Source organism: Garra rufa, chromosome 2 (genome assembly GCF_049309525.1).
Source record: "Garra rufa chromosome 2, GarRuf1.0, whole genome shotgun sequence".
NCBI classification, from domain to species: domain Eukaryota; kingdom Metazoa; phylum Chordata; class Actinopteri; order Cypriniformes; family Cyprinidae; genus Garra; species Garra rufa.
This window is the reverse complement of record NC_133362.1, coordinates 35,297,662-35,323,519: the sequence shown is the minus strand read 5'-3', so window position 1 is coordinate 35,323,519 and position 25,858 is coordinate 35,297,662. Positions and strand designations below refer to the sequence as shown.

Here is a 25,858-nt window from a genome sequence, read left to right as displayed (position 1 = left end):
CCTCAGTGTGAAAAGATAGATTGCAAAACCATACAGTCATTGTGGGAAAGGGTTCAAATACACAAAAATGCTGAAAAACTAAATAATTTGTGAGATCTAAAGGATTTTTCTGAAGAACAGCAAGCAGTTTAACTGTTCAGGACAAACAAGGAACTCATGAACGACTATCACTAAAAAAAACAGCTGTGGATCATTCAGGTAATAACTCAATATTAAGAATCAAGTGTATGTAAACTTTTGAACAGGGTCGTTTTTATAAATTTCATCTATTATTTTCACTTGTGGACTATATGTAAACATCTTTTATGTGAAATATCTAATTCAGGTCAGTACTAAATAAAAAATGAAATGCTTTTTGTATGATCCCTCTTATTTTGGTAAAATAATTAACATTTATTAACAAGGTATGTAAACTTTTGACTTGAACTGTGTGTAGTCTCCAGTCTTCAGTGTCACATGATGCTTCAGAAATTATTGTAATATGCTGATTTGCTGCTCAAGAAACATTTATTATTATTATGAATGCTGAAAACAGTTGTGTACATTACTGAATTTCAGAAACAGAAAGCTTTAGTAGGCTAACATTACGTCTTTACAATTTTGATGCAATTTAATGCATCCTTGCTGAATTTCTTTAATAAATAACTAAACGTGACACTGAAGACTGTAAACAACAACAACATCAAATACTATGAATCAAGTACGTTTAATCAAACCTATATTCTTCTTCATAGTTCCCATATTTAATATCAACAAGAACAAGTTCAGAACAGCTACTCTATGCTTAAAGACGCGAAAGAATCCGGAAGCAAACATGTGCTCTGTATTCTCAGTAAGATAGTAGAGTTACAAAATGTACACAATGCACCTTCAACAATAAATTTAACACCTACACACTCGCGTTTTAATAAAAAAAAAATGTAAACACGACTACATGAACGTCATACGCACGTACAAGATGGGCATGACTGCCTTCAGGGCGTGTTCTGCTTGGGCAAACTTCCATATTTAGACCCACCCAGTGTTTTGTGACTTTGCTAGATTGTCACATATCCATTGTATTAATAACTATTTTAAAACAACAGAGAAAAAGAAAGGAAACGAAGATATAACGTACTCTAACTTTGAGATCTTAAAGAGACCACAACGCCATTTCACACAGCTGCTCTTTTAAACCCCATAAAGTTACTACTACTACACTCCACACTAGGTTAGGACATATTTGACAGACTTATGGAAAGATTACAATAGTCATTCCTTTATTACCAAACATCGTGAGTCATGGTGTAGGAAAAGAATCACATGTTTTGTATTTAGTTAAAGATTGTTGGTGTGACAGTCATGGAAAGAATGAGTCCCACCCACCTCATTAAATATTACGCTGCGTGTCGACGCACTAGCACAGAGGTACTGTGTACCTAGGAAGTGACGGCCCGCTGCTTAAACTGTAAGTAACAAATACTCCTTTACACTATATATGCGCTGTGTTTAACGTATTAAACTATTAAAATAATACTAAAAATGTTGAATGCGCTGTTACGTAGACGTCCATGCGCTTTCTGCAAGAACACGACTGCATTATTTTAAGCTCATGTAAGCCTTCTTCCAGCTAGCATTTTTAGAGATCCACCCATAACGCTTTGCATTAAACACCCATTTCATTTCTGTCTCTAAAGTTAATTTCGCACATTTAAGGATATATCACAGTTCAAATCTTTTATGGCGAGAAAACCGTTTTTAACGTGACTGAACTTTTTTTATACATTTGCGGTAAGTTAGATAAAACCCGGACAGATGTTTAACCGTTAGTGGGATAATATTGAAGTTTGGATATATTCGTTGATGTAATGAATACAATGTGAAAGTAAGAATTTAGATAGTTTTACATTAGTCCTGTGGTATAAATACTATATTATATGATTATGTAAATCAAGTGAACTGTATGGTCCAGTATGGCTAACTTTAAATTTGCATAATATAGTATTGCTCTCTCTGTCTGTCTTTTTTCAACACATATTTTACTTTTTCCACTTTTAAATTTAAATTGGTGGATTCCTGTTTTAAGACCCCTGCTTTATAGAAAGTAAAACTTTTCAATCAAAAACCATTAACAGTTGGAGTTGTGATGATTTTAAATGTAAAGTTAAGGCCTGTTGAGAAACTAACCGAAGTGTACAGTCCAGTATAGTTAACTTTAAATTAGCACAATATAGTATTGGTATCTCTCTCTCTGTGTCTTTGTTCAACACATACTTTACTTTTTCCACTTTTAAATTGGTGGATTCCTGTTTTAAGACCCCTACTTTTTTAGAAAGTAAAACTTTTTCAGTCAGAAACCTTTAACAGTTGGAGTTGTGATGATTTCAAGTGTAAAGTCAAGGCCTGTTGAGAAACTAACTGGTGAACAGAGCTGCTTTGACATTCTAATGTAGGACATTCACATTCTCAAAAATTAGGCCAAACAAAAGCCTTTTTTTCTGCCCTGAGCAGTGCATGATTGTAGAGGCCTGAGGCTTGTCTAAAATCAACATCTTGTCTATCAATATATCTATAGGTTTGGAAAGGTTGACTGTTTGGATTGCATCATATGTTGAGGTGTGGTGCTTTTTATTGAGTTTATCTTTGAAAGTGTATATTCCACCTTCCTTATATACATATTATAATGTGTTTTATGGCAGGTGAGGTGCTAAGACAAACCACTCCCGCAGTATAAAGGTGATAAGACTATGGAAAGTGTGTTTTAAATTCAAATACATCCGTATTAGTTTCTATGACTGCATTCAGAGGGTATTTAGCATAGACAAAAGAGCATGATACTTCCTATAGAGCTCAGCGTTGGCTGCCATCCATCGGTTGTTGATTGGAAGGATTGGCGGGTTTTAGAGGAAAAGGGGCGGGCTTTCAGCAGACAAATCGTTGAAGATGTCTGGCATTTGTCACCATATAGAAGTCTTTGGTTTCCCTGGAAGATCCAGTCGTGGCATTTTTATTAAACATAAAACTTTAAAAATAAGATGATTGATAGATGCTACAAGGCATATACCATCATTTAGCAACCTAAGAGCTTATTGTAAGTCTAACATTAGTTTAATGTGTTATCACTAAAAATCTATTTCCCTGAGGAAAAAATTAATGGGAGTTGTACTTCCTGAACATGACTGCAGTTTTCTATAGCAGCTGTCTTGAATTTGTTTTATGTAACGTGTTTCCATGGTTTTTACCACATGGGAACTCTTTAGTGAGACACACTGACTGCTGTTAATGCTTGGTAAAAAAAAGCCACTACTTTCCATTCAGGGTCTATGTTTAGGTGCATTTCAAAGGAAAGTCTGAGCAGCCATGTCAGAAAAAAAATTGGCTAGTTTTTTTTACACTAAATGTAAATGAAAGCGAAAGAAACTAGCTATGTTGTTTGGTTTGTTGACCTATGTTGTAATGGTTTTGCTAATGGTAAAAGTTGCTTTATGGCACATCAAAATCTCACTCTCAACATCTCAAGTGTGGTATTAAACACAGCAGCAAAGTGTCAGTTTTGACTGTTGTCACCGATTTAAACTGAAACAAAATGGGGGGGATGCTGTTTTTTTTTGTTTTGTTTTTTTACAATAAAACATGCTTGCAAACCTATTTGAAAAAAAAAATGCACCCATGACATCTTCAACTCCAGCAATGTCAGTTTACGGATCATTTACACAACTCTATTGATTTTAATTTGATTTCAATGGCACATACAATATGATTTATAAAACAGTATTTTAAGTGATGTTTTCAGATGTACAGCAGTCTGTGCTCTCTGAGACTCATTGAAATGTCATTCAAGCAGCACAAGAACAGGTGTAGCAACTAGACTGTAGGGTGGAGGGGCCTAATGGATCAGCTGTGTTTTAAATAGACTACTACAGACATGCCATATTGTAGAATTGGCCACAACTTTTATGAAGCCTACATTCTTAAAAATGTGTTTTTGCCGTGATTCCATAGAATAACAATTTTTGGCTCCCCAAGGAACCTTTTAGTGAACAGTTTCTAAAAGAACCATTTTGAACCTTTTTCAACTATAAATAACCTTTTTTGCATTTAAAAGGTTCCATGGATGTTCATATAACCATTGATGTCAATAAAGAACTTTTATTTTAAGAGTATAAATACAATCTGCAGAACCTTTTTGCTAAATTTAGGTTACAAACTACACCATGTTTGCATGACTCAGCATCACCATCACTAAGCTTTCAACAACCCTTTCAATCTTTATTTTAAATCTACCATCTGGAAAGACTGAATTAGAATAGTACATCGAGTATAAACACAAGGATGTAAGTGTAGACTAGTGATAACCTCTGTAGTCCCATTTAATCACTTGTTAGCAACTACATTTTACAAGACATCCATCAATTCTTCAAACTGTTTATAGTCTGTTGGGTCGTGGGAATGTTGGAGCCTATCCCTTGTCTTTGACCCCAGGTTTTCACGATATATGAAAGCTTAATATAATGTAAATTATGTCTCTTACGAACATATGTTTTAAAAAACCTATAACAGATTTACGGCAATTTAAAAATCCACATCGTTTTATACATATTTTGGACTATGAGATGCGCCATTATTTTGATTACGTAAAACTCTTGCACTCGGTGAGCTACTGCCACAACCTGTTGCTATTTTTACCGCAACACAACTCGGAACAAGCAACTTGGAAAATAAGCTTTTGGTTGTCATTTTCAGTGAAAGGGCAACAAGAAAAGCAATGCAAGTCTTCACTACTTTCCTAGCAACAAGAAAAGAGTGAGAAGATGCCTGTGGATGAATAAAATTTCTTAAAGACCTGCGTCTTTGTTCTTTCCACTTTAGCCTTGATGCCTTTGAGGCTTTTTGTAGACCACAGCTACTGAAAGAACTTACAAATGATGTAACATGCCGATGCTTGCCATGACGGCACAGCACTTAAGGAGTTTTTCAGTGTGGATTTCACTCGATATCCGGGGCGTTTAGAGGCTTTGTGGGGAAAATTGATGGTATGGCATTTTGCTTACATTCATTGCCACCTGCAAGCTCTTTTAGTGGCTGTGATCATCGTAACAGTATTTTATTTTCCGAGCGGTGTTGCAGTAAAAATAGTAACAGTTAGTGCCAGTATTGTTTTAAATATGTTTAACGGTGTGGTTTTTTTTTTTTTCAATAACACAAATATTTCATGGGTTTTCTGCTACATAATTTACAAGATATTATTTATGTTATATTAAGCCATACAAGTCTTAATACCCAGGGTTCTCTTTAAAAAAAAAAAATGGTGTATCACTAGCTGCGTTTCCATCACTGATTAGCGCAAAACATTTTATAAATGTTAATTAAAAACTATTTCAAATTGACGGCTTTTTCATTAACTGATGTAATGTGACTATTTTTTTTTTTTCTCGCTATAAATCATGGTGACAGATCTTTGGGGTTTACATATATCACAGCAACGGGAACTCTTTAGGGAGACACACTGACTGCTGTTAATGCTTGGTTTAAAAAAAAAAATAACTTGATTTTGAGAGCATAGCCACTACTTTCCATTCAGGGAAACTAGCTATGTTGTTTGGTTTGTTGACATATGTTGTAATGGTCTTGCTAATGGTAAATGTTGCTTTATGGCACATCAAAATCTCACTCTTAACATCTCAAGTCTGGTGTTAAACACAGCAGCAAGGTGTCAGTTTTGACTGTTGTCACTGATCTAAACTGAAAGGAAATGGGGGGGGGGGGATGCTTTTCTACAATAAAACATGCTTGCAAAACTATTTGAAAAATGCACCCATGACATCTTCAACTCCAGCAATGTCAGTTTACTGATCATTTACACAACTATTGATTTTAGTTTGATTTCAATGGCGCATACAATATGATTTATAAAACACTTTTTTAATGCATTAATTACCCTATAAAGTCATGATTTTTAGCTAAATATATATTTTTAGTGATGTTTTTAGATCTACAGCAGTCTGTGCTCTCTGAGACTCACTGAAATATCATTCAAGCAGCACAAGCACACTAGCCATTATTTTCAATCGAAGATGTAGGCGTTTGTCTTTAGTAAAGCAGCATAGAAAAACAGTTCTGGGATGCTTCTGGAATGTGACTGGTCTAAACATAAGTTTTGACTAGAGTGGCTCCTCCTTGACTGAGCTGTAATGCGCAACAGACGTGTGCAGTGTAAATAAGGGATTATCCATGCATCAATTGCAAGGAAAACCCCTTATACTTGAGTGACCTCGTATGAGGTGTTTTTTCGACGTTGTAGAGGGTTTGCACTTACGTCTTACAATTTGGTCAGTTACTCGGATGCAAACAACAGCATTGATTGCACGGTTAATGTACTAAATACATTATTCTGCTTATTTATGCTGTCTAAACTGTGGGGAAAAACGCTGTTAAATCATATTTAAGCAGGAAAGGGCTCAATGTGTTTACAAACTAAAGATAATAGGTGCTAAAGATGTGTATGAGCAGTATTAAGATATTAGCCTAATATTTCACCTACCTGACTGGAAACGATAAGAACAAACATATATGTTATCAGGGTTTTTGCCCTGGAAATCCTTGTTTATTTCGGCCAACAACAAACGCCTTTTGTTCCAAACGCTTCCTCAGACAGTTTTTTGCACTCTTCTACTTGATTTGTTATAACTTTTGGCAGTCTATAGTACTCTTCTCATTCCGCACGATTAGTACAGTCCTAAACTAAACATGACAATTATAGACCATTTTCAGCAGCAATAATCAGCAAAATAGGCGGGTTTGGTTTGGGTCAGTTGCATTGTTTACATTTATTGCCGCCAATATGGCCAATTGATGAAAGTATACCGCAGACTTTTAACTAAAAATCATTCACTTGATTTTCTTGACTTCAACCGAGCTGGAAGCATCTGATGCATTTGATGGTAAAGAAACTAAACTTTGAAATAATTTTTCAATGTCTGATTTGCAGTCCATGCTTGTGAAGGTTTACTTCAAGCACAGTTTTGTTAATACAACTTTTTTCAATTCCAGGCACGACAATGAGTTATCCAGGCTATCCTCCTCAATCCGGCTATCCGCAGGCTGGTGGATACCCACCCCAACCAGGGGCGTACCCTCCTGCTGCAGGAGGTTACCCCCCTCAACCTGGGATGTATCCCCCGCAGGCGGGTGGATACCCTCCCCAACCCGGAGCTTACCCGCCCCAGCCAGGTGCCTATCCTGGCCAGCCAGGGCCATATCCTGGTGTACCCTCAGGTGAGCCACTGTACTGAACAGAAAACTGCACGTAGCTGCATGTATTCTGCTAAATGACTTCCATGTGTGTACATTGTACTGCCTTACGTCATACTTTATGCAGTTTGTATTTAAATGTTTATGAATGTTTTCATTTAGACAAACTCGTGGACAAACCAACTTTGTTTTGTGTCGGTTTCATTGAAAACCGATGAATAGTAATGTTGACACAGTAATGTGGAATTTGTAGGTGGAGCCAGCGGAAAAAGAAGTGAGGGAGTGACTGAATGTATAGTGAGGTAGAATCGCTAGCTAGTTTGTAGCATTGTCTTGCACTGCAGGCTTTTCTTTTGTTCTTTTAGAAGGACACCCAGAACTTGTTAATTAGTTGGTCACACATTTTCCATGATCTGGTTCACCAAAATATGCTTTGTTTGGTGTGTATACATGCTAGCACTTTTGACCTTGGTGTGTTTTGTTTACTAGCATTATTTTATTTATTTATAAGGCTTTGTTCACACTTCTCACTCTAATTTGGTTTTCTGATCTGATCTTTATCGCTGTCTGTCTACACTGTCAGTTTGCTAGTGATGAAATCTGATCTGTTCTGACAGGGAAGCAAATATCCAGTGTATCTACATCGGTTGTGTTAGTAGTTATATAAGCGTCAGCACAATGCCTTGACACTTTCTCATACAAAAACTGTCAGTGTGGAAATTTTGCTTCTGTTCATATCAATCATGATCATACTGCAGTACAACTCCAAGGCACATGGGAGTACATAAACATCTGAGGAATTGTATACAATGTTGTAGTGCATTGAAAACAGCTGACTGGTGAATGTCACATTGTTTGCTTTGAAAGGGTTAGCGGACATGCATATATTCATATTTGACTGCATACAATACCTATTAAATTAAAAGTGCTACAAATATCCAATATATGGATATTTTATATGGATATGGCCTATGCTCATTCAATAGCAGTTTTAAGATAATTTACATAAAAGATGTTTTCATATAGTCCACAAAAGAAAATAATAGTTTAATTTATAAAAATGACCCTGTTCAGAAGTTTACATTCCCTTAATTCTTAATACTGAGTTACCTGAATGATTCACAGCTGTTTTTTTTTTTTTTTGTTTTTTTTGTTTAGTGATAGTTGTTCATGAGTTCCTGATGCTTCAGATAGAAAAAAATGTACATTAAGAGCCAGGGTTGAAGACCTTTTGGATCTGGGTAAATTTAACTTATTTTGTCTTCTGGGAAACATGTAACTATCTTCTGTAGCTTCTGAGGGGCAGTCCTAAATGAAAAAATATGATATTTGGGCAAAATAAGAAAAACTCTTAATGCATTGTTTTTCCTTCTGGAGCATCAGTAAGCGTTTGAACCTCCTGCGTTTGAGTCCCTCAGTTGTCCTCGGGATCAAATAGCCATTGTTGAAATGGGTTTAAATTAGTGGTGGGCCGTTATCGGCGTTAACGTGCTGCGTTAACGTGAAACTCTTATCGCGCGATAAAAAAAATATCGCCGTTAATCTATTCTCAAATTTGGGTTGGGAGCTGGGTCTAAACTACGCAAGCTATGATGACTTTCACCTTGATAGTTTAACGCGGATGTATACCGAAGACTATAGAATATGGTCGCGCGTTTACGTCTCCTCCACCAAAACACAGACGGGATCACGTCGTCCTCCATTCATAAAAACCGGATCTACTATAGCGAAATGTCACGTAAATTCGTCGTTTTTTGGATTCATAAATCAAATGTCAGTCACTTAATTCAAATCGCGATATGGCCTAGTGTATGTGAAAACTGAAATGCAAAAAGACCGTTTTAATATGAATCCGATATGTTCCGTTTGCCTAGCTGTATGTATGCATTGCGGAGACAAGCTTTTACTACACGCATACTGAAACACACGTGACGCTCCCGGTAATTTTTGGCATTTTCATCTCACATGAACAGATAAACTCAATCGCCCAAACTGCTGTGAGTGTCACTTTTACCGTTTCATTTGAGAAAACTAGCATCATATCATACTGTATGACACAGAAACTTCACGGCAACCTGTCAAAATAAAAGTACGGTGTAACAAATTATCATAGAACAGCTTTATGAGCTTTATGATCCTTTCTCAAAGACTTTAAGTCATTATTTGGGTAGCACACATATTCTGAATGCCTTCAGCAGAATTCAAATTAGCCATTTTAATCTAGATTAATCTAGATTAATTCCAAGATTTAATCTAGATTAATTCCAAGATTTAATCTAGATTAATCTAGATTTAAAAAATTAATCTATGCCCACCCCTAGTTTAAATACACAAAAATGCTGAAAAACCAAAGAATTTATGGGACCTGAAGGATTTTTCTGAAAAACGGCAGGCAGTTGAACTGTTCAAATGAGGGACTCATGAACAACTATCACTAAAAAAACAACAACTGTGGATCATTCAGGTAACAACACAATATTAACAATCAAGTATTATCACAGTATTATGAATGCATTTTGTATGATCCCTCTTATTATGGTAAAATAATTAACATTGTGTAAACTTTTGACCTCAACAGTATCTAGTTTTATTGTTAAAACAAGTGTGCAATTTTTGATAAATTTTTACATTATTTACATTTTAAGGTTTGAGTTTAAAGTTTTTTTTGTTTGTTTTTTAAGTAATATTTTACTCAGCGGGGATGCATAAACGCAATAAACACTTAGTGTTACTACTAACAATTTCTATTTTGAATAAATGATGTTTTTATGAACTTTCTAAGCAAAGAACAAAAATGTCAATTTCCTCAAAATTATTAAGGAGCACAACTGTTAAAAGCATGGTTATAAAAGAGAAATGTTTCTTGAGCAGCAAATTAGTATACTAGAAGAATCAACGTTTATTAATATTTAACAATATTACTTTTTGTTGTGTATCAAATAAGTGAAGTCAATGCGTAAACTAACATGAATGAACAATGGACAATACATTTCTTACACTGCTTATTAATCTTTGTTAATGTTAGTTAATAAAAACACTGTTGTTCATTGTTTGTTAATGTTAGTTCACAGAGCATTACCTAATGTTAACAAACACAACTTTAATACTGATGATTTTAATAATGCATTAGTAAATGCTGAAATCAACATTAGCTAAAATTAATAAATGCTTGTTCATTCCTAGTTCATGTTAACTAATGAACCTAAAGTGTTACCAAAACATCTTACTGACCCAAGTAATATAGCAAAAACTAGTGCTGTTTAAAATAATTTTAGTTGAAGTTCAGCATGCCACATGAAAGATCAGTCTATTCCATGTCAGCTAACCAAATATACAAGTTATTAGACTTAAAAATAGAGGAAACACCTAGCAGAAAGCACTTACTAATTAATGTGCAATGTCAGAGCAATGTTACCTGTCACTTCTTATTACCATAACAAAACCTGCTGCTCTGGATTCAACATAGTGTTTCGGTTTTGTCTTATTACATCAAAACGGCCTCAGAATTTTTTTTATTAAAATAGTTACAAGAGGATGTAGGCCCCTAAGGGTACAGCACAGAACAATGATCAAAAGTCTAGATTATTATTAGCCTGACATATGATACACAGTGTGTCCTGATTCCCCCTATACACATTGGGTTTTGAAGTCAAGACGTAATGATGCTCACAGCCCATTTTATTTCTGTAATCTGACAGGTGAGACAAGATAGTTAAATAAGAGACATGCACAGCAGTAATTGTCTGGATTGTGAAAAATAGACTAGAATGGTTAAGATACAGAATGTTATATAGCAAAATGCAGATTATATGTCAGGTAATTGGAGTTAGAGGCAGTGAAAAAGTATCTGAGACATCAGCTGAATAGAAAAGTCATTTCACGGGTAGACCAAGTTTTTTTTTTTTTCTTTGAAATAACGTGAAGCAGTGAGTCATGCACTGTAAGACTGAACTTGTTTTAATAAAGTAAATGAGGTTGGTTTTGATTTTGATTTTAACTGTAAAGTACACTGATATAGTTCAGTCATAATTGGTGTGGGGCTTTTAGGTTTTTGTTCACGTGTTTGCTTGTTTTGCAGGAGGTTGGGGTGCTCCTGGTGCTCCCGGTGCTCCTATTGGCCTGGATAATTTGCCGAATCCTGGCTTCAACGCATCGAATCTTCCAGGAATGGTAAGTTCTACAATCAAATGATGCATTGCGTAATCAGAAATGACATTGGTCTCCATTCTCAATAGATGCAGGTAATTTGATTCCAGTCAGCATGAAATGCACAACCTTGGCTAAAACCGCATCGAATCCTCCTTTTGTCAGCTTTTAACAAAACTGTGCTCTTGTGACCGTAACATTGATCTCTTAGAATTTATCTGTCATGAGAATGTGCTTTGACCAACAAATTTGATCCTATTTAATCTACTGATGCACAAGCTTCTTTAGAGTTTGCTCCGTAATCAAATTCACACACCAGAGGAAATGTGAACAAGTGTGGATCCATTGAACAATATTTTACACAAAACATTATATGATTTACAAAAAAAGGTATAATTAGCTAAATATATCACATGGGTACTAAGTCAAAACCTCAAAACACCAGTAAGAACACAGTGATGGTTTAGTTATATTCACAAATAAGACATATCATTACAAATGAATACATTTTTTTGGGATTTATATACTGCAGACAAGACTTAAGCCTAGTCCTAGACTAAAATATAAGTCTGAGCTGTTTCAACTGAAAGAAACTTGCACTGACTGATCTACAAATATATCAGTGCCTTTGCTTTGTCTCAAGATGCACCCCAGTAATGTTTTTTAAGCATGTTTATAAAAATTACTTAAATGTCCTAATTGAACTATGGACTAATCCTGGTGTAGTCTAAGTCTGTTAAACTAGGCCTAAGTGTATTTGAAGAGGTATTACTCCCAGGTATCCTTGTGGAAAAGAAATACATTATCATACTTGAATAGAAATAATATATACTTCAAAAGAATATGAAATAATATAGTGAATGCATGTTAATTGCAATTAAATGAAATGTCCCACTTAAGTAGAGCTTAAGTACAAAATTTGGATGTAATTTCATAATTACTCATATTTCCTTTGAAAAATGGTTAAAGTGTACTGCCTTATATATTTACAAGCATTTATGTTTTTTTGTTTTGCTTGTAAACTAAAATATACCTTTTAATTTCTGTTGCTTTCTTTTTTTTTTATATATGTGATGTATTTACATACACTACCAGCCAAAAGTTTTTGAACAGTAAGATTTTTTTAAATGTTTTTTAAAGAAGTCTGGAATTTGACAAAAACAGTAATATTATTTATATATATATATATATATATATATATATATATACATATATACATTATATATATATATATATATAAAGCTGAAGAACAACATTTATCTTTATCATCACTTCTAATCAATTTAAAGCATCCTTGCTAAATAAAACTATTAATTTCAATAATTTCTTGAAATTTTTTTTTTTCTTTTGAATGGTATAGGGTATAGTGTTACAAAAGTTTTTTATTTCAGATAAGTGCCGATCTTTGGATCTTTCTATTTATCAAAGAACCCTGAAAACTGTTTTAAATAACTGTAATGTATCTTTTTGTAACAGCAAATCAGCATATGAGAATGATTTCTGAAGGATCATGTAACACTGAAGATTGGAGTAATGATTCTGAAAATGTAACTTTGATCACAGGAATAAATTACATTTTAAAATATATTCAAATAGAAAGCAGTTATTTTAAATAGTAAAAATATTACTACTTTTGATGTATTTTGAAACAAATAAATGCAGGCTTGGTGAGCAGAAGAGACTTCTTTAAAAAAAAAACATTACAAATCTTACAGTTCAAAAACTTTTGACTGGTAGTGTATATTTGAAAGTATTATACATTTGTAATGATGAAGTTGTAATTGAGTGCACTTAAGATATATTAACAAATGTAATATGGAATAACACTACAGTTTAAATTGTAATCAAGTACTTTTTATACTTTAAAGTACAACTGTTAATTTGATATTATATTTGAAGTAAGCTACTAGTGAATGTGTAATACATTTCTTTTTCACAAGGGAAACTTAACTGGATACAAAATATATATCAAAAAGGGCATTTCCTGTGTTCTACTTTGATTTACGCTTCCCTCGGGTACATAAAAGTGCCCGCAAGTTGAAGAAATTTCAGTAGACTGGCAAAATCATCAATTCATCACCTCGCTTTCTGATGATTTTGGTGTTGGTGTCTGTGTCAGCCATATTAAAAAAAGGCACATTGGTTGACCACTAGTTTTCATGGAAATATTTCTGCAGTGTGATGCTTTAGCTAGACTAAAAGGACTGGTTTCATTACTCCTCCACAGAACTTCTGCATTTAGGGTCAGCAAAGGGAAAATTTGCGCATGTGGAAACTCTTCCAACGTGTCAATGTTACAAAGCAGTTTCTCTGTGACACCCGTGGGCAATATGATGCGAGTAGCTTAAGTCAACAGAAACGTTTTAGTGCAGAGCCACACTATCTAAACAAACCTCTCCATGAATGCACACTTGTTCACCATCCGCCTTATCTCTCTGTCCCAAGTCCTCGTCCATCAGTATTTCATGGCTGTATATGTTACATTTTCTGCAAAGTCTGCTCTGCTGTCCTAACTGTCATGCTCGCTGTCATGCTTTTTGCTTTTTCTTCCCCTCAAATCTTTCCATCGTAGGCAAATCAGTTCGCTGCCAATAGTGGATTTACCCCAAATCCATCCATGTTCCCTCAAGTCCCTGGTGGTTATCCTGGCCCCCAACCTGGGGGCCCACCAGCCCCCTCCCCTAACCAGTCCTATGGCATGTACCCTCAGCCAGGAGGAGGCATGCCCCAAGGTCAGGGAATGGGATACCCTGGAGGGCCACCCCCAGGTCAGCAGATGCCAGGCTTCCCAAATGCTCCAGCAGCCAATCCGTCCATGCCTGGCTATCCCAACGCACCCTCACCCAACCCGTCCGTGCCCGCATATGGAGGAGGTTACGGAGGAGGTGCACCTGCCGTTCCAGCTATCAGTGTAATTAACTCTTAACTATTTTTTTGTGCAGTTTATTTCAGTATACATTAAGGATGTAACTGTATTATCAATATCCTGGTATCGAGATAGCAAAACTGTCTCAATATCATTGTGGTCTTCCGGGCAAAAAGTGTAGATTTTTTTAAATATATTTAAACTTCTTATTCTAACATAAAAGGTCTTTAAAGTTGTGTTTTGGGCCATTATGCTTTGGCACAGTATCTGTCAAACTAAAACCAAAAGCACAATATGGCTCAGTCTCTTCATCAAGTCTGTTTTTGCTGCGCGTTTCAAATTGAAGTGTCCGCTTTGTTCAGGCGATCAGCTCATGATCTGGTGTTTTCTGCACCTCAGAACGGCTCAATTCACAATGAATGCAGTGAACTTGTTTATTGAATGTGCTGTGAGTTTAGCATGCGTTTGGGAACAGAACGCCACCGGTTATGCTTTATTTTCCTGACAAATGATTATAGCATTTCACTAGACTTGTAATGAGACACGTTTTTGTAAGCCTGTTTTTACTGAAAATGGAGTTTTCTGTCAAAATAAAAGCTCCACTTCCGTTTCCGTCAAAATAAATTAACTGCTGACAGCTAGCGGTTTAAATGGGTAACATTACTGCAGTCCAAATTCAAAATATCTCTTTCAAGTGTAGAAATTACGAAATAAGTATTTTAATTTCCCTACTGTAGTGTAAAGAAAATATAATATACCTATGAAATATTTATTTTCATTGATTTTACAGTGTAATTGGTTTTAAATATAATATAGGCTATTACTATCATAAAAATAACAATAATATCTAATTGTTGGTATTGTTATATTCTAATTTGTTTGGTTTCCTAAAACACCAGTGTGAATGTAATTTAAATTCTGAGACGGTATACCACAAATAAAAAGAGGATTGAGTCCCCTTTAAAGTTCAAGTACAAGTCAGTTGACTTTTTTTCTGAAGTTTTCTTAGTTAAAGGGTTACTCCACCCCAAAATGAAAATTAATCACTTAATCCCACGTCGTTCCAAACACGTATAAGCTTCATTCGTCTTTGGAACACAATTTAAGATATTTTGGATGAAAACTGGGAGGCTTGTCACTGCCCCATTGACTGCCAGATAAATACCACTGTCAAGACCCAAAAAAGTATGAAAGGCATCGTCAAAATAGTCCATCTGCCATCAGTGGTTCAATCAGAATTTCTAGAAGAGGTTAGAATACTTTCTGTACGCAAAGAAAATAAAATTAATGACTCATCATGCAATTGTTGAATAAAGTGTTTTTTTTCCCTTTGAGTATAAAAAGTATTTTCATCGCTTCATAAAATTCAGATTGAACCACTGATGGCAGATGGACTATTTTGACAATGTCTTTCATACTTTTTTGGGTCTTAACAGTGGTATTTACCTGGCAGTCAATGGGACAGTGACAAACCTCACGGTTTTCATCCAAAATTTCTTAAATTGTGTTCCGAACACGTACAAAGCTTTTACAGGTTTGGAACGACATGGGGGTAAGTGATTAATGAAATGAAACAAATAAAATTTTGGGGTGGTGTAATCCTTTATGAACATGGGCTGGAGATCTTGATTATGAACTCTCAAAAGTGCATTAGATTTAAAATGTACAACATTTTCATTTATTTTGATATTGTTACATCTCTAATATACAGGGTTTCTGAGGGTCTTAAAAAGGTCTTTAAAAATCTTAATACATTTTTACACAAATTAAGGTCAGCAAGTTCAACGAGGTCTTGAACTGGAGCAGAAAGCCTGGTATTAAATGTTTTCCAATAGAATTATCTAAACATCCTTGAATCAAGATAGATTTACTTGAGATCCAAAATGAAGATAGACTTGTTTTCTGAGAAACTGAACAAAATGAAGTGCATTTATACTTGAAACAAGAACAAACATGTCAGTGAAGTATGAAAACCTGTTTACCCTTTAAATTAAGTTGATTTTTCTGAGCCCTTTGAAAGGTATTTGTTCTTATTATTTTCATATTCTAGTTAAGCTGGAGAACATATTGATGTATTGTGCTTTCCTTCAATTTTTTTTAAGCATTAGTTTACTTTCAGAATCAGAATTTCCTCATAATTTACTCATGTTCATGTCTTCTTTCTTCAGTCGAAAAGAAATTAAAGTTTATGAGGAAAACATTCCAGGATTTTTCTCCATATAGCGGACTTTAATGGGGATCTACATGGTCCCAGCCGAGGAATAAGGGTCTTATCTAGTAAAACAATGGGGTAAAAAAAAAAAAAAAAAAAATGTATATACTTTTTAACCACAGAATCTTTGACTTTCTTTGCACGGTTGCTTTGTAAAAACACTGGATTGGTACTTCCACCTACACCACGCAAGACGTATATTTGTGGTTTAAAATTATATAGTTTTTAGTTATTTATTTATTTATTTAAAAAACAGTTTTGCTAGATAAGACCCTTATTCCTTGGCTGGGCTCGTGTAGAGCCCTTTGAAGCTGCATTGAAACTGCAATTTAGGCCTTCAACCCATTTATCCCCATTAAAGTCCACTATATGAAGAAAAATCCTGGAATGTTTTTCTCAAAAACCTTAAATTTTTTTTGACTAAAGAAAGACATGAACATCTTGGATGACATGGGGGTGAGTAAATTATCATAAAATTTTATTCTGAAAGTGATCTAATTAATTTAAAATTGAATTAAAAAAAGTCTTTAAATTTACCTTCATAAAAGCTGCAGAAAACCTAAGCATATATTTGTGTTTTAACTTCCCTATTGTTTTTTCTTTTATGTGTAGCGTGGATTCAGAGGGACAATTCAAGACTTTGCAGGAGCTGATCCGCTAAGAGATGCGGAAGTCCTCAGGAAGGCCATGAAGGGTTTTGGTGGGTTACTCTTTGTGTTCCTTTTCCACTTTATTTCTTGGAAAGCAGCATAACTCATTCACCCTCTGGGTTAAAAGGCATTTTGTTCTTTTTGTTCTTTGATGTTAATCTATTATTAGATTTGACCCCTTTGTGATTTAAACATGGATGTTTAAATACTGAGAGCTTTTTTAGACTGAAATGGAATGCAATATGAGCTTTCCAGAAAATGACTCGGTGTGTAACTATACTGTATAAGCAGCTACACAGCAGGCTGCTAATATGCATGAACATGTTTCAACAGGCACTGATGAACAAGCCATCATTAATTTACTCGGAAGTCGCTCCAACAGGCAGCGTGTACCACTTCTTGTGTCATACAAGACTGCCTATGGAAAGGTAATAGAGAGCATTGGAGCCTTTTAAATATTTGCTGATCAGCAGATACAGCAGCTGCCCCTCAGATTGAGACCAGGTTTTATTTTAACAGCTAATAGCTTTTCTTAAAAGCTGTGAACCATGATGTGCTACAGAGGCAGGTGGTGACTTATTCTAGAGTGCATTTGGACAAATATTTTTATACTCGTCTCTGACAGGCATCATCGATCATTCTCATGTAACCCAATGTTTACAGGATTTGGTAAAGGATCTGAAGTCTGAGCTTTCAGGGAACTTTGAGAAGCTGGTGCTAGCCATGTTGAAGACTCCAGCTCAATTTGATGCATATGAGCTCAAAGAGGCCATCAAGGTTTGTTAAAGTACTTATTAACAGAATGAATACAAATGAAGCCTGAAAAAAATGTTTAATCAAACATTAAGCACCTTAGCACCCTCAAATAGATAACTGATGCTATACAAAATCTATAAACATACTATTTTGGGGTGGTCAAAAATTCATTTTTGGGTCTGGCATTGCAGTCAACACACTCATGCCAAGACTGTATTTGTCATTATGAGAATTATGACTCATAACTAGATATAGTTTCCAGTATAAACACTTGAATTCACCTCTAAATCATCCTACTTACTGTCTTTTTTTTTCCATAGGACATAATTGTGTTTTGTCGAGTGCATGTATTATATACACTGCCATTCAAAAGTTTGGGATCAGATTTTTAATGTGTTTTAACAAAGTCTTTTTAACTCTTCAAGGCTGTGTAAATTAGATGAAAAATACAAAAAAACAGTGATTTATTTTATTTATTTATTTTTTAATTGTGAATTATTTTTGCAATTTGAAATAGAATGAATACAAAGGAAGCATGAAACATGATTTATTCAAACACTGTGCAACTTAGCACCCTCACATGGATAACTGATGCAATATTTAATCTATAAACATACTGGATTTATAGTTATAGCATTCAAAAGGTTTGGGTCAGTAATTAATTAATCAAATTATTGTTTTTATTCAGCAAGGATGCATTAAATTGATTAAATGTGACTGCAGAGACATTTAAATAATGTTGATATATTCATATATAAGAAGTGTCTAATTCTTACCAAAACTGAAAATACAGCGAAAAGTAATATTGTGAAATATTATTTCAGTTTAAAATAACAGTTTTCAATTGTAATATTAAATATTATTTTAATTGTGATTTATTTTTGGCATGGCAAAGATGTGCCATGAAGAAATAATTCAAATATGCTGATTTGTTCAAGAAATTATTATTATCAATGTTGAAATCAGTTGTGCTACTTAAAGGAACACTCCACTTTTTTTGGAAAAGGCTCATTCTCTAACTCCCCCCGAGTTAATAAGTTGATTTTTACCGTTTTGAAATCCATTCAGTCGTTCTCCTGTTCTGGCGATATCACTTTTAGCATAGATCATTGAATCCTATTAGACCAATAGCATCGCGTTCAAAAATGACCAACGAGTTTCAATATTTGTCCTATTTAAAACTTGACTCTTTTGCAGTTATATTGTGTGCTAAGACCGGTGGAAATGCAAAGCTGCAAAGCAGCAAACTTCCTTGACTATTACGCCGGAATGGGAGTGTAGTTCCTAATTTTATCAGCCTAGAAACTCGCAGCTTTGCATTTCCACCGGTCTTAGCACACAATATAACTATAGAAGAGTCAAGTTTTAAATAGGACAAATACCGAAACTCGTTGGTCATTTTTGAACGTGATGCTATTGGTCTAATAGGATTCAATGATCTATGCTAAGCTATGCTAAAAGTGATATCGCCAGAACAGGAGAACGGCTGAATGGATTTCAAAATGGTAAAACTCAACTTATTACCTCGGGGGGAGTTGGAGAATGAGCCTATTTCCAAAAAAAGTGTTCCTTTAATCATTTTCTGAAAACCGTAATACATTTTTTTGATGAATAGAAAGTTTAAAAAATATGTTGCAGTAATATTGTGAAATATTTTTACTATTTAAAATAACTGCTTTATTTTAAAATGTTATTAATTCCTGTGATCAAAGCTACAATTTCAGCATCATTACCTCAGTCTTCAGTCTCACATGATCCTTCAGAAATCATTCTTATATGCTGATTTGCTGTCCAACATTTTTATTATTATTATTATTATTATTAATATTATTTAAAACAATTGAGTAAATTTATATTATTATATTTTTTATATTCATCAAAGAAACCTGAAAAAATTCTACTCAGCTGTTTATAAACATCATAATAATTAATGTTTTGAGCAGCAAACCAGCATATTTGAATGATTTCTGAAGGATCATGTGACACTGAAGACTGGAGTAACTATGCTCAAAATTCAGCTTTGAAATCACAGGAATAAATTCAATTTTAAAATATATTCGAATAGAAAACAGTTATTTTAAATGGTAAAAATATTTCACTATATTCTTGTTTTTGTTGTACTTTGGATCAAATAAATGCAGGCTTGGTGAGCAGAATAGACTACTTTAAAATGCATTAAAAATCTTTTGGCTGGTAGTGTAGTTCACCAAAAACAGAAACAAAAAGGCAGAATAACTGAGGAATGTTCACGTACCTACAACAGGTTTACGTTTTGAGTGAACTGTTCCTTTATAGTGCACAGATTTGATTAGATGTTTTGATATGCCGTTGTAATGTAATCTGCTGATTATTTCACAGGGAGCAGGGACAGATGAGGCCTGTCTGATTGAAATCCTGGCCTCTCGGTCTAATGCAGAGATCCGAGAAATCAATCAAGTCTTCAAAGCTGGTGCGTACTGGAGTCATATCACTTAATTCCTTCCCTCTGCAATTACAGATTTGATTACTTCCCGTTCAAGCATTTGTCATGCACGTTTTAATTTAAAGCTCAACAGTAAAGCGCTGTGAATTGTGATGGATAACGCTCAGCATTTCTGGTTTAGAAAATAAAAAAACACTGGAAGAGTCCATCAGTGGAGACACATCTGGACATTTCCGCAGACTTCTGGTCTCTCTTGCTCAGGTACACAGACGATGTGTTGGTGTTTTATGATAATGTCTAGTTTGAGGGTCAAAAACATTTGACAAATTCACAGAAATATGAAAGTCATATCAGTATTTCTTTCTGTTATCATCTCAAAGGGTAACCGTGATGAGAGTGAGAATGTGGACATATCAGTAGCCAAACAGGATGCTCAGGTAATTATTCAAATGTTCCTAAAGTACATGTTTCTCCTTCTTTAAAGAGTTCCTCTTAAGCTCTGTTAATGCTCTGCTGCAGGCTCTCTATCAAGCAGGAGAAAATAAACTTGGCACAGATGAGTCTAGATTCAATGCCATCCTGTGTGCTCGGAGCAAAGCTCACCTCAGAGCAGGTACGTCATGGCTTTTTAGCCAGAATAATAGTATTCTTTTATCAAGTCCAGTCTTAAGGTCAGTTCACTTAGCGCCACCCTCAGGCTGCCTGTTTTTTCTAGGAAACAGTAATGCTAGTAAAGCTCACATCTACTTAAATAGGGAAATGCCAAAATCTTCAAACCTGTTTGTCAAGAATACTTTACTATGTCATAATCAGAAATAATCATTTTGTATTACAAATCTTAAGCTTCTTAAGCTCAAGTCAGGCTGTGTAATGTAGTATAATGATTTTTGAATGTTTCCACATACAGAATATTTCATGTGTAAAAATACTGAGGATCTTCCAATTTGGCATGGGGTGGTCAAAAATTCAGTTTTGGGTCTGGCATTGCAGTCAACACACTCTTGCCAAAGCTGTAATTGTCATTATGAGAATTATGACTCATAACTGCACATGGTTTCTAGTGGAAACACATGAAATTACTTCTAAATCAAACTACTTACTATGTCATTTCCTGTTTTGCTATATGACACAGTTGTCTTTTGTCTAGTATACACTGCCGTTCAAAAGTTTGGGATCAGTAAAATTTGTAAATGTTTTTTAAAGATGTTTTTAACATCCTCTGCTCATCAAGGTTGCATTTATTTGATCAAAAATACAGAAGAAACAGTATATCGTGAGATAATATCGCAATTTAAAATAAGTTTTCTATTTTTATATATTTCAAAATGTTATTTATTCCTGTGATGCAAAGCTGACTTTTCAGCATCATTACACCCGTCTAGTGACACTTTTTTAGGATTCTTTAATGAGTAAAACGTAGCATTTATTCAAAATAGAAATGTTTTGTAACCATGTACACAGATCAGTAAATGCTTTGTCTTGCTTTTTTGTGATAGTGATAGTAGCTTTAAATAAGCTTTAAATTGTTACATTGTTATTCTATTTCAAATAAATGCTGTTTTTTATCGTTTATTCATTAAAGAATCTTGAAAAATGTATCACAGGTTCCAACAAAATAATCAGCACAACTTTTTCCAACATTAATAATAAATTAGCATATCAGAATGATTTCTGAAGGATCATGTGACACTGAAGACTGGAGTAATGATGTTGAAAATTCAGCTTTGCATCACAGGAATAAATTATATTGGAAGGTATATTAAAATAGATAATGGTTATTTAAAATTGTAATAATATTACACAATATTACAGTTTTTTTTTTCTGTATTTTGAATCAAATAAACAGTCTTGGTGAGCAAAAGAGACTTTAAAAAAAAACAATAAAATTTAAATGGTAGTGTATATATTTAAATATTGTAAAGTAATGCTTTTTATAAAATATTTGTATATTTATAAAACAATATATGATATATATTGAAAAATATTGAAATATAAGAAATTATAAAATTATTTTATTTAAAAAAATATTTTATAACATATTTATATATAAATAAAAAACAATTCAAAACGAATGCATTCCAATGTAATTAAAAAAATAAAAGAATTAAAAATCTAAATGCAATAATATAAAGACTTTTTTTTATTATTACAGATAAAAAAAATAAATAAAAGAGTCTTGCATATTATGTGCAGTACTGGTCATATATTTATCTTATTAACAAATAATTTTTAACTGTTTATTTGATTGGACAGCCAAAAGTTAAGATACAAAACAGAATTTAAAAAAAAAAGAAGAAAAAAGTTAATTCAGAACATAAGAGACTTGTTTGAATGAAGTCTCTTATGCTCACAAAAACGTCTAGGTTATGTAGGTAACCCTCGTTCCCTGAAGGAGGGAATGGAGACGTTACATATGGGAACTCGCCTGAGAGACCAATCATCTCTGAGCCTTATTCAAAAGGCCAATCAACATCGGCGAGTGGTATTTGCATGCCAAGCCACTCCCCCGTACATACGGGTATATAAGAGGGCGGCTTGCAACCACTCATTCAGGTTTTCACTTGAGGAGCCGGATCGAGCCGGTGTCAGTGCGACGCCAGGGTCGTGGCAGAGGATGTAACGTCTCCGTTTCTCTCCTCCAGGGACAGAGGGTTACCTACGTAACCTAGACGTTCCCCTTCAGTCGTTTCACTACGACGTTACATATGGGAACAGACCCTATGGAACAGGCCACGACCGTGACGCCGCAAACTTTAGCTCAACTGACCCGAGTGGGCGACTGAGAGATCCCAAGAGGGTATGAGGCGCACGGTCTGGGAGAATTCATCCTCCTCGCACCTCTAAGGAACCTCACAACCAGTTGGTGCTTACCAACACTTTGAGAGTTGAAGGGGACAGGCTGCGCTCCAACTTCTCTTGCAGGAAGGAAAGCACTACTGTAATCGGATATCTCTGGGGGTCCTCTCCTCGAGAGGAGCACCAGTCAACGAACAGACCCCACCTCAGTGCGTAAGCCTGCCTAGTAGAGGGAGCTTGGGACTGAGTGATAGTTTCTATCACGGCCTGTGGAAGGCCGGAGAGCACTGACGCGTCTCGTCCAGGAGCAGCTCCATGGGACGTGGCGTAGGTGCCGAATTGTGCCCATCCCCTGAGAAAGAAGGTCTTTCGTAAAGGGGATCTTCGAGGGAGGGGCTGCCGCGAGGGGAATGGGTTGGGAACCAGGTCCGGGTGGGACAGTGTGGCACAACCAGCAGGACTTGCTCCTCATCCTCTCTGATCTTGCACAGGGTCTGTGCAAGGAAGCTCACTGGGGGAAAGGCATACTTGGGCCCCGGAGGCCAGCTGTGTGCCAGTGCAACTTTGTTGAGGAAAAGCAACTGGCAACGGCGTGATTCGCGAAGGGCGAGCAGATGTAGCTGGGCCTTGCCGAAATGGCTCCAATTCAGCTGGGTTGTCACGGGGTGGAGTCGCCATTCTCCAGGGTGGGTGGACTGCCATGAAAGCCGATCGGCTGCACAGTTGAGTTTCCCTGGTTTTATGTGAATGGCACGTAGCGATGTCTGCTACGTTCCGACTCCGTAGAAGCAGATGGCGGGCGAGTTGTGACCTGTGACACATGGTCGTAGTGCAAACAAGCACGTGCTTCTAGCGTCACGTCGGTCGGAAGGGACGAGGGGCTAGAAGCACAGGCAACAACTCGAGGCAATTGACATGCCGCTGCAGTCGAGGTCCTGTCAAGGAGCCTGATGCTGCTTGCCCGTTGCACATGGCACCTCAACCCGTGGTGGGCCACAGGCTGACTAGGCAGCAACACTGTGGGAAAACGCCAGTCCGGAGTGTGCCAGGATGCCATGCCCATCTCGGGACTTGATCGTGCTGAAGCGGTCTTATATGAAGCAAGCTCAGCGGCATGATTGTGGCTGCAGCTGTCATATGCCCCAGTAGCCTCTATATTTTGAGAGGGACCACTGTCCTGTGTCTGAATGATTTCAGACACTACAGCACTGGCTGCGCGCTGTTGAGGCGGGCTGTCATGTTGACCGAGTCCAGCTACACACCGAGAAAAGAGATCCTCTGCACTGGGGAGAGTTTGCTCTTCCCTCGGTTGACCTGAAGGCCCAGATGGCTGAGGTGCCAAAGCACCAGGTCGCTCTGTTCGAACAACAGATCACGTGAGTGAGCTATAAGAAGCCAGTCGTCGAGATGGTTGAGAATGCGAATGCCCGCGACCTTCGTGAAGATGCGGGGAGAGAGGGACAGGCCAAATGGAAGCACCTAGTACTGACACGCTCAACCCTCGAAAGCAAACCGCAGAAGGGAGAATTGAGACGTGAAAGTAGGCGCCCTTCAGGTCGATGGCTACAAACCAATCCTGGAGAAGAATGCATGTTAGCATGCAGCTCGTCATGGGCATCTTGAACGGCAGCCTGACAAGGGACCGATTCAGGGCTCGAAGATCCAGGAGGGGTCTTGACCCACCACTCTTGGGCATGATGAAGCATGGACTGTAGACCCTGACTTCATCTCGGCTGGGCTTGATTCCATCCTTCGCCAGTAGGACTGCAACCTCCGCACGAAGCACAGCGGCATGTGTGTTTTGAATGGACGAAAAGTGAAAAAGACGCCTCTGTACCTGGGCGGACTGAATCGCATAGCCGAGACGTACCGTCCGAATCAACCACTGCGAGGGGCTGGGAGGCTGATGCCTCCCCAAGAACCAACCATCCAGCCTGGAAGGATCGGCCGGAGGCACGTGGGGTACCCCGAGGCCATTCCCCCTGGCGGCTCGGAGGAGCATAGCCGAGAGCTCGGCGTCCACCCTCAGATGGGACAGCGACCGCAGAGGGGCGTCGAGACGTCCGCCTCACCCCCTGACTCTCATCTTCCAGAGGACTACCTGCTGCGGGAAGACGATGAGGGGAGCCTGCTCGCAAACGAGCGGCAGGACTTCAGTGTAACCATGGCTATGCGTTCGCAATGAACGCACGAACCATCCGTGAACGCTGCTTCAACACGCTCTCAGCCCAGGCATGCGAGGCAGCGTTTATGTCCGTCCAGCGAAGTGAGGAAACTGCCACAACCAGAAGCGCACGGCCGGAAAGGCATCTCAAAGGAATGTCGTTCACAGCTGTGAGAATTCACTCTTTTATCCCGGTCTGCCCAGGGAGGAGCGCGGCACCACTGTGCACTCAGATGAGGCTGCTCGCTAGTATGCAGAGGCTTCTTAAAGCCGTGAAAACGGCAGCCCGCAGGATCCCGCTGGTGGCTGCCAAAATGCTCTTTTTGAAATGCTCTTTTAGATCGGCAGCACGCCAGCGGGGGAGAGAGTGAGACTCATCGCAGGAATTCAATCTGTTGTTCGGCTCGAGCATGAGAAGGTTCCGAAGCGAAAATCTGAATGAGTGGTTGCAAGCCGCCCTCTTATATACCCGTATGTACGGGGAGTGGCTTGGCATGCAAATACCACTCGCCAATGTTCATTGGCCTTTTGAATAATTCTCAGAGATGATTGGTCTCTCAGGCGAGTTCCTATATGTAACATCGTAGTGAAACAACTGAAGGGGAACTGCATTTAT

General features: G+C 36.8%; 2 protein-coding genes across 2 annotated transcripts in view; both read left to right on the top strand.

Annotated features, from left to right (window-relative positions):
- The first annotated feature begins 1,020 nt into the window (after positions 1-1,020).
- On the top strand, positions 1,021-25,263 carry anxa11a (annexin A11a). The gene is made up of 12 exons (XM_073834651.1): positions 1,021-1,447; positions 7,030-7,254; positions 11,309-11,400; positions 13,949-14,287; positions 17,067-17,154; positions 17,438-17,532; positions 17,768-17,881; positions 20,219-20,309; positions 20,464-20,543; positions 20,663-20,719; positions 20,802-20,895; positions 24,938-25,263. The coding sequence occupies exons 2-12, from the start codon at positions 7,038-7,040 to the stop codon at positions 25,261-25,263; spliced, it is 1,593 nt and encodes a 530-aa protein (XP_073690752.1). The 5' UTR covers positions 1,021-1,447; positions 7,030-7,037.
- dlg5a (discs, large homolog 5a (Drosophila)) overlaps positions 25,260-25,858 on the top strand; it is an 86,761-nt gene continuing 86,162 nt past the window's right edge. The window contains exon 1 of the mRNA XM_073834649.1: positions 25,260-25,491. Within this exon, the coding sequence (XP_073690750.1) occupies positions 25,260-25,491 (232 nt within the window). The remainder of the gene's footprint in view (positions 25,492-25,858) is intronic.